Here is a 9105-nt window from a genome sequence, read left to right on the forward strand (position 1 = left end):
ATAATTGGAACGTCTCGCAGGCAGAGGACTGCGTGCTGTCGAAGAATCTACCTAATGCTATACTTTCTCTGTTACTCTGCGTCTCAACAATTCTGTCGTTCTCAGCACCACTTCCCGCCATGGACAAAGACGGATCTAGACCTGCGAAGCTGCAAGGAACATCTGGTAATGGCGACCACTGTCGACCAATGCGGCCGTCGGTGATGCAACAGTTTGTAACAGTATGTCAAACAATGTCACACGCCTTTGACACGGACGTAACGAATTAGCGGCCAGATATACGTGCCCCTATCCTGGACATCACATCGACAATCCCGCAATTACACCCAAGGCCTCTAGGATACTGGCTGTTGGCTCCATACACGGACCAAAATCCGGAGTGCAATGCGCGTGGTGGCCCACCACAAGTAAAGACTGGCCCGTACATCTTCGATGACCACGGAGTATGTGTGAGCCTGTGGTATTTCAACTTTCGAGCTGCTGACGATATCAGCATCTTGTCTGGAGCGGCTCGCACATTGTGAATCGTGATCAAGCATGCGACTTCAAGCAAAGCCAGACGGGCGAGTTCTCGCTATCAATAATGAAACCATTGCCAGGAGCTTTCTACTTCGAGTCAGTCCCCATGGTCCTGAACTCGTCTCTCCAACTTTCGAGTCCCATCGAACCGCCTACCGATGAGAAGATGTACCTCGACCCGCACGAATTCATCCTCACAGGCGATGATACATATATCATCGAGACAAAACATAGTGTGAATGTTACTGGAAAGGCGCCGATCATGAGTTGTGGGTTCAACGAAATCGATCGCAAATCAGGAGAAGTCGTTTTCAAGTGGAGTTCTGCAGATCATGTTCCTGCCGAAGAGTCCTATGTGCTTGATGTTTTGCCCCATGAGCCATTGGACTACCTGTGAGTGCACCTCAGTACATTCACCCCTTGACCAATGTGACTGATGATACACAAGCCACTTGAATTCAATCGACAAGTCTAAGACCGGGGACTATCTTCTCTCCGGTCGCTTCACGAACACGATATACCTGGTTTCCGGCCGCGATGGCTCAATAATATGGCGCCTTGGGGGCAAACGCTCATCTTTTGAGTTGGATGGGTTCAATTTCTCTGCCCAGCATGATGCGCGACTCGTGCCCTCTTCTGACCCAGAAATAACTTTGCTCTCTTTCCTGGATAACGCGTCAAATGGCTTCGAAGCGACTTCTACAGCATCGTCAGCCCTCTTGGTCAGCTTGAATCATACAGATATGCGAGCGAAAGCTCTGCGTCACCATTATCGCCCTGACGGAGGATTGGCGGAGCTTCGCGGCAACGTGCAGTATCTGGCTTCCGGTCATATGTTCGTTTGCTGGAGCAAAGATGGATACATATCTGAGTATGATGAGTTGGGTGCCCTGATTCTGGAAGTCAGATTTGTGGGACCATCGTTGGCGACATATCGGGCATTTAGACTTGAATCGGCGTCCTGGACTACACCAAGAGATGAAGAACCTGCCCTTGCTACGGCGGATGCTGGAGATGGGACATCCTCTTTCTTCATGTCCTGGAATGGTGCACACGATGTTAGTGCATGGAGGCTGTTCGGTTGTACGAAAAGAAACACGTCGAGAGCCGCTTGGTTCAGAAGAGCACTGCACACAGAAAGTTTCTGCGCCGATAACCCAGGTCAACTTGTTGAATTCGAGCGGCTTGGATTTGAATCCAATGTTACCATTTCAGTGCCGGCAGAAGTTGGGCTGGTATTCGCCCAGGCAATCGCATCCTCTGGGGAACTTCTCGGACAGAGCAATGCGGTGACGGTCCACGCATCACCCAACATCATGACGGACTTGAGCCCCTTGGTAGACGACGATGTCCAGGGTCGGTCTGTAGTGATTATGGCGATGATATGGGTGGTACTTGGAATGGGATTGCTTCGTGTGCTACTGGCACTTGGCAAAGTCCTGCGGGAGCCAGGTCGGGCTGTGCTTTTGAAGCCACGACGGGAACCGTTTCGCGAACTTGATAGCGACGATATATAATATTACCACGATGCTCCATTAACAGCTTATGTGAGAGCATGCGTTGACCAATATCGTGGACACAGAACTGTTTTAAGTAACTTCCTTTGCCGGGCCGTGGCCATGTTTCGTAGGCAAAGTAACGACGTTCGTCAGACTCAATCTGATGTCCGGGTCGACAGGCATAGCGTGCTGTCTTTCCGCCGCCCAACGATACATCTTGTCTGCATTTCGGCATTTATGCTGCTGGCCGTTCGGAATCCCCGGCCAATGCTGAGTGAGGTCGATGAGAGTCGTATCGAGGAAACAGGCCAACCCCTGCCTTACTGCCTCGAGGCAGTGGAGAGCGTGATCCCATTGGATGGGCTCGTTATCACCCGAGGTTCCGTTTAGTTTGTAGATTGTTTCTCTGACGTCCTTCTGCTCTATCAATCAGCACCTGAGCCGAGTGGTTGATTCGAGTTTTACTTACGAGGCAGGACAATTGATGATAGCTTGCAATCATGTAAATCATCTCCCCTTGCCTTTCGGGCGATGGAGCTGCTTCGGGTACGTTGTGAGCTTTTGCAAAGGACCGACTGACCGAGACAACCCCCTCACCGGCTAGGTTTGATCAGTCCACGCCACCACCATTATCTGTCGCTAAGAGATACATACGGGGAAGCAGGTCGCGCCACTCTCGGTCGGCGTAATGCGAGTAGGTTCCATTCTCCTCGTCAAGGAGATGAAGCCAGTCATGAGCGAACGACTTTCCCATCCATTCATCGTTCCAAACTGCCAAAGGAGATTAGTTGACCTATCTCAAAACTTCGTGTGTACTTACGGAAACTCTTTTGTTCAGTGTCAAAGGCTAAGTCCACCGTCACGAAATGCCAGTACCACGCGAGATTGGTAAATATTAACAGGACACAAAGTCCACTGGTCCATACATCAATAGTCCAGCGTTCATAGAACTTGGCCGGCCGAAGATAAGTCTTCTCAATATCATGTTCATATGAACTTTCCCCTATAAGCCTGTCCTCCTCCAACAGCTCGTTAGAACGACCCATGGTCGCTGGGGGTTCTGTTGGTCTGGGCCATTACTCTCTTGCCAGAGTCTGGAATGGGGACGGCATTGGAAATTGCATATCTGCGCAATAGTGATGTACCGCGCGCTTAACATGTCGTATTCTCCACTCCACTTCATCTACAATATCGAAATAGATGTAGGACGGCATAACTTCGAGCAACACCTCAAAGATGGCCTGTTACATTGTATCAATTTGCGAGAGGCACAGTACACGGCATGCAAAGGATGTGGTAGTGTCATCGTTCAGCGTACCTATGCCGACGTCAGGCTGACGGATCCACGGGCTGTGCACGGACCATCAAATCAGCCGGTTTGGACATCCGTGCAGCGGCAGCGTCTCCGGCCGAGACCTTGCTGCATTCGCTCTTCATGTTCTGTATTTGTGTCGAGCTCGGTCTTATCCTCTACTTATAAGAATTTGCAGCAGCTTTGATCACCGGTCGAGAAGGCCCCACCAAAACAATGCGGCCAAGCAGCCCGGACATTGTGTTGGGTTGATTCCTCTTTGTAAGCCCTCTCACTCTCCCATTTACGCTAGGCTACGTTCGGCTTCTAGAATGCTTGCAGCGGAGCGGAAAGATGGATGAGGATGCAACGGCGCTGGGGAAGCTCGGCAAGAATACACCCTAGGGAGCTTTGCCTGATAGCACTTCATAGTTGAGACTCCTATAGAGCGTGTACGTCGGGGTATTCAGCTTTTGCAGGTACGAAAGCGACGCAGTCGAGACAAGTACTCTCGGAGCTCGATCCTGGCACGTGGTCCGGGTGTGGGAAGGATTGGCTGAGGGGCTGCAGGACGGGCGGGGACACGGGGAGGTGGAGCTGCAGCACGCCTAGCCTGACCGGGTGAAGGATCAGTTAGCTTGGTGTTGGCACGGGAGTTGGAAAGGCTGCAGGGCCAGAAGCTGAGTCAATCCAACCACAGCTACAAGCCCTGCTGAGCCAAGACCTCTTGGCCCCATCATCTCTGAGAAATCGACGCGCGCAGTGGTCCTTCCGCTGCGCTCCATGCTTCCAAATCACCGGTATATCATGTTGCAGGATGAGGTAAGGCATGCGAGGAAGCGAGCCAGTCCTCAGCAGCTCCTGGAACCAGGGAGCAGTCCAAAACATGTTTGTCCCTGTTCTCCGAGTTGCGAGGAGAGGACAACCAGCTCTGTACGCCACATGAACTGTTACAATGAACCAGAAGGCCCCTGATCAGGGCAAGACCTCTAATTCCCGTCTTCCAAGAACTCAGAAAGACTGCTGGACATGTCGTGCTCGTGGAACCAGATGCGATCAACGCCAGGGCAAGTGCGCAAGCTGTTCTTCACTACGCCTCAAATGTGCAGGCTACGGACGGAAGCCCGAGTGGATGGATGGTGGTATACAAGAGCAGCAGAGGGTAGACGAACTGGAGAGGCAAATCATTCGACGTCGAAGACTGGCATCGGATACACCGCACTCGCCTCGACGCCTGCCCAGCTCTCGACCACGATTGGCGACCATGCCAACATTGTCGATGATGACTTCTGCTATTGCAAGATCTCCAGCACAGTACACTGAAGATTTCAATCGTGCTCTTCAACTCAGTACGCCAGATATTGGTGCCTCCTTTCTTCCAACTCCACCGAAGATTGGCGAGTCTAGCTTTTCTGGCTCTCGGGACCTCCTTTTCGAGACCTTGCAACCAATCGCAGATTTCAACAGCCAGGCACATACAGTTGAAATGTCTTCAGTCGACCATGCGCAATACGTCGATGGTGCCGGGAACAATGATTTCGCTTTTGGACAAGATATATGTCTTTTCTCGCCAACAAAACCAAATCCCTCTGCGTCTCCGAACCATGCAAGCATCCAAGAGGTTACTAGCAGCACAGGCGTTTCACCAACCCAACGCCAGGCCGCGCCACTTGTTTGCAGCGACGACACATTTCACATAGAAGACTTCCTCGTGGGCGATGAAGCGCCCACCAAAGATTGCAGTGGCGAGAAAAGCATAGTGATTCATGCAGGCCAGTCGCAAGATATGTTGGACGACGCCCTCGGGATTTTCCAGCTAGAGACGCTGTATGCTGATCTGGATAAGGTGGACTCGGGTGTTTCAATCATGTCGTCTTCGGAGGATTCCACTTCTCTGCGCGAGGTCTTATACTTCAACGACACTCTTATGCCCGAGCGATTCCCATACATGACTAACACAACCCGGGATGCCATTCGAGAACGAATCCTCCGTCCCGATGCAGCGATTAAAGACTTGCTCGACAAATCGACGCTGGCATACATAGACTACGTCCAGACCCGAGGGCTGGAGCGATATACCCGGGGTTCTGCACGCTCCAGAAGAAACTTGAAGACCAAGCTGATCGTTGAAAACGCAACGAGCCTCCTTCCTGCTCTCAATCAGGATGCTATACCGAAATCTTGCTTGGAGGAGATTTTCATCGTATTTTTCCAAGTAGCGTTGCTTGAGGTGAGACATCTTGTCGCCGTAAGCATATTCACGACTAATCTGGTGCGACAGGCTGAGGAAGGCTCTTGGACCACTGGCCGTCTTCAAGTCATTGCTGAATTCATTCGCCAAAACTCCATCCAGCTCGACGACAACACCAATCCGCTCACCAGACTTCTTCTTGGCTTCTTGGCCATTGTTGACATTGTAGCATCGGCGTGCGATGTACAATCACACAGCAGCTCAGCTCCTCTCGACGACTCCTGGCTCGAGAATCCGGACCTCGCACAAATGACTGGTTGCCAACCCTGGGTCTTCCAATTCATATCAGAAGTGACTGGATTGCGGCGCTGGAAAGAGGACCTTATAGCTTCCCAACCGCTGGACGCGCAAGAACTCTCAGAGCGGACTTCCAAGCTGCTTGGCGAGATTCAGCGACGACGAGCACACGACGTGACAAGTATTGACATCGAATGCGGTGAAGAAGAAGTGCGACACTCCACCGAGGTGTGGTGCTACGCCGTAGAGCTATTCCTTCACATCACCGCATCTCCCGCATTGCCCGACGTTCCAGATGTTCGCCTGTGTGTAATCAAAATTATATCGGCCGTGCGCCATCTGAGCCACGTACGACAGCTAAGACGACTATCGTGGCCTATTTGTATCGCAGCCTCGATGGCCACCCGCGAGGACGACGCATTCTTTGCCGCTCTCGAGGACGGGGCTCGCGGCGACCACGATAACTGCCTTAGCCTTCTCAGGGCTCTAGACGTCGCGCGAGAATGTCAACGGCTCCGACGTGTCGCTGATAATCAAAGCCGCTATGACGAGAAACGATCGTTTGAGCACATTGAAGCAATGCGGAGCCTGCGTAAAGAGTGGGTTCTTCTTTGAAATGAATCGGTTGGCTTGGAATACAATACGTACATAGTATCTCAGTACCCTACGATGGCGTGGAAATATAGAGCCATCGACATCTACAGCTATCTTCTCGCGGATCTACAGTCTCTCTACTTTCATTGTCATTAAAATGTCCCATCGTGGTTGCGATGATATGTTACTGTGTGGTGTTCCTCTGCCAAGATGGCCCTATAACCACCCAATGTGGAAGTTACATGACTGCTACAGCCTTAAATTGTGTCGATTACGACGACTAATCACAAGCTGCGACGCTGCATCATTCACAATCGAAGCTGAGTGTCTCATATACAAGTTGATGTATTTAGCAGTTGTCGATTTCCCCTGCTCGGATTCACCATTCGTGGCATGGCAATAGTCCTCGCTATCAAGCTGCTACCAATCGTCGTTTCTTTAACTTCTGCTCTACGACCTTCAGAAGTTGAAAACCACCGTAGAACCGGAACAAGCTTCGTTGAATTTATTACCAAGAAAGCTTTGCTACTGTGGTCTTTGTAGCTCGAAGCCCTTATTTGAATCCCCCCTTTGAACGTTCCTTGCGATAACCTAGCACCTTTCAAACCAACGGGGCGGGTCCAAGGAACCTCGGCGGCGTCGTTATGCTTCGGACCGCCAAAATAGGTCTGTAAACTGTGCATCGAGAACAGTCAGGATAGCTTCGGAGAGTTGTCATTGTGAGACCAAAGCACCGTTTCACGGGATCACGATACCATAGCGCAACATGGCTTGGTTCGCGAACTGCAGAAAGTCGGGTGCTACCAATCGTCTCAAGTAAAGCAGACATCGGTGGACCAACGATGGTTATATGGCAAGGGCACGCCATCATTGAAAGCGAATTCCTCCAGTGCCTCGAGGCAATGCTCCGCATGGAACGAGTTCGTATCGCGCGGGCATACATGACTCTTGGCATTCGTCGAGTCGATGTATCTTCGAAGGAGGGCGATGCAGTGTGCAACGTGGAACAAGCCGTCGGCGGGGATTTCGTATCCATTTTCGGTGGCGAAAAGTGCGTCTTTGTCAACGTAGTCGCCGTCGTCGCGGAATTTGGCAACTTCGGGGTATTTTCGCCCGAACCACTGTTGCCACGCACGTTCCTTATCTCCCACCAGAGACGCGGGCATCAATGCTCCGTCGTCTAAGCGTAAGACGTACTGATTGACATCGTTGGTGGCAAGCCAGGACGTGACGTTTTCAGAGGTGAGCTGTCGTTGGTGTAATGGTCCTTCCGAGCCAGGCGATGGGTATTTGATCCAATGTAGGTCGTCAGATTGCCCACCCGCGATGAGGATCCCCCCAAAAAGCCAAAGAAGTCCGCCTGCCATCGACCTTAGTCTCATTGTCTAGGATTAAGAAAGACGGTCGGTGGACTCTGCGAAGATATCGAGACGCTCGTCGGGTTTGGGTGCAACTGCGTGGGTATGAAAACGGAGAAGGTCTGCAACGAGGAACCTCGACATGCGAAGACACAAGAGCCCAAAGCTGGCAACTGGTGGCCATCCAAGCGTCTGCGTGGCCGCGCGGACTTGATCAGTCGTGCCAAGCAGTGAGGAAGCCTACAAGATCAGGGGCAACACAGGTCAGCCGGTGAGCGTTTGAACAGGATTGAGTATAAGACTCGAACAAGATATTCTCTGGTCGCATAATAGAGTCTACACCAAAGGTATCCAGCTCGTAGCACAGATTTCGGCTAATACGCTATTAGCAGGCACCGCCTGTCTGAACGTCTAGGCACGTTTCACGCTCTTTACACGGATCTGGTTTTAATTCTTGTTCTCTGTAGAAGTGACGACAAAAGCGGCTATCCCAGGTTATTTCGATATTTGCTTAAACTGTCTAACGACAGCCACGTTGGTGCACGGAGAAGACTGTGGTCGAATGATTCATATTAAGAGGAAATGTAACCGCATGATAGGGGAACGAATATTTCGAAAACAAGGACGAGTACTAGCAGCATCATCAAGAGATGTATCTTGGTTTTCTGAATAGTTTTAGTTTCTTCTGTCGGCTGTCCGCTTTCGCTATATTTCCGACACCAGAAGTGCGTCCAAAAATCTGCAGCGCCCTCGTCTCTCGAAGTGCGCACGGCCAAGTTACATGCGATCATCGGCCGGTACATGGCGGCCGCCCAGTCCAAGTTTGCACTTATGCAACGTTCCGTTGCACTATCATAGGGCGTGTTCAAAGTATCTGGGAACCCGATATCTGCATCACGAGTGCTGATGGTGACTACAGCTTCCCGGGATGCTTGGATCGGCTCCTAAGGAAAAGCCGCTCAAAGCCAGTTACAAGGAGCCAGGCGATGCCCCAGAAGCTCATCCCATGTGGCTCGTCCAAAAGCCTTCCGGGATAGTCAGCCATGGAGTCGACGGCGCAACAAAAGTCGGCTCGCGATCGTGGCCTGAGAAGTTCTATCACCATCGTTAGATTAGGAAACGATATTGTCGCACATAATGTTGACTCCAGACCTTTTGCTATATAATACGCCAAGCAAACGTAACGGCCGTTGCCCCAAGACTGATGACCATGAAGAAGAAGGTTATTACCATGAAAATGGCGACGTCGTGTGGTTTCGAGCCCCCAGCCGCGAGTCCCAGTTCAAGCTGAGAATCATCTCCCTCGAGTGGATCTTTGCCGCAGTGGCAACATGGAGCAGCCATGGGGTAGGTAGG

At 51.4% G+C, this 9105-nt stretch overlaps 4 protein-coding genes across 4 annotated transcripts; 2 read left to right on the plus strand and 2 right to left on the minus strand.

The window, feature by feature from the left end:
* Nucleotides 1-119: 119 nt before the first annotated feature.
* Nucleotides 120-2036, plus strand: M409DRAFT_54165 (uncharacterized protein; the record flags this gene model as incomplete). Its single annotated transcript, XM_033812616.1, has 4 exons — nt 120-221; nt 270-443; nt 494-912; nt 968-2036. The coding sequence occupies 4 exons, from the start codon at nt 120-122 to the stop codon at nt 2034-2036; spliced, it is 1764 nt and encodes a 587-aa protein (XP_033668461.1).
* A 72-nt stretch (nt 2037-2108) lies between these two features.
* On the minus strand, nt 2109-3064 carry M409DRAFT_22377 (uncharacterized protein; the record flags this gene model as incomplete). The annotated part of the gene is made up of 4 exons (XM_033806309.1): nt 2109-2435; nt 2488-2618; nt 2673-2789; nt 2839-3064. The coding sequence occupies 4 exons, from the start codon at nt 3062-3064 to the stop codon at nt 2109-2111; spliced, it is 801 nt and encodes a 266-aa protein (XP_033668462.1).
* Nucleotides 3065-4264: 1200 nt separating this feature from the next.
* On the plus strand, nt 4265-6412 carry M409DRAFT_54166 (uncharacterized protein; the record flags this gene model as incomplete). Its single annotated transcript, XM_033812617.1, has 1 exon — nt 4265-6412. The coding sequence occupies one exon, from the start codon at nt 4265-4267 to the stop codon at nt 6410-6412; it is 2148 nt and encodes a 715-aa protein (XP_033668463.1).
* Nucleotides 6413-7203: 791 nt separating this feature from the next.
* M409DRAFT_54167 (uncharacterized protein) lies at nt 7204-7773 on the minus strand (the record flags this gene model as incomplete). The annotated part of the gene is made up of 1 exon (XM_033812618.1): nt 7204-7773. One exon carries the CDS (start codon nt 7771-7773, stop codon nt 7204-7206), a length of 570 nt encoding a protein of 189 aa, XP_033668464.1.
* Nucleotides 7774-9105: the final 1332 nt, after the last annotated feature.

This window comes from Zasmidium cellare (genome assembly GCF_010093935.1).
Source record: "Zasmidium cellare ATCC 36951 unplaced genomic scaffold M409scaffold_15, whole genome shotgun sequence".
NCBI lineage: Eukaryota > Fungi > Ascomycota > Dothideomycetes > Mycosphaerellales > Mycosphaerellaceae > Zasmidium > Zasmidium cellare.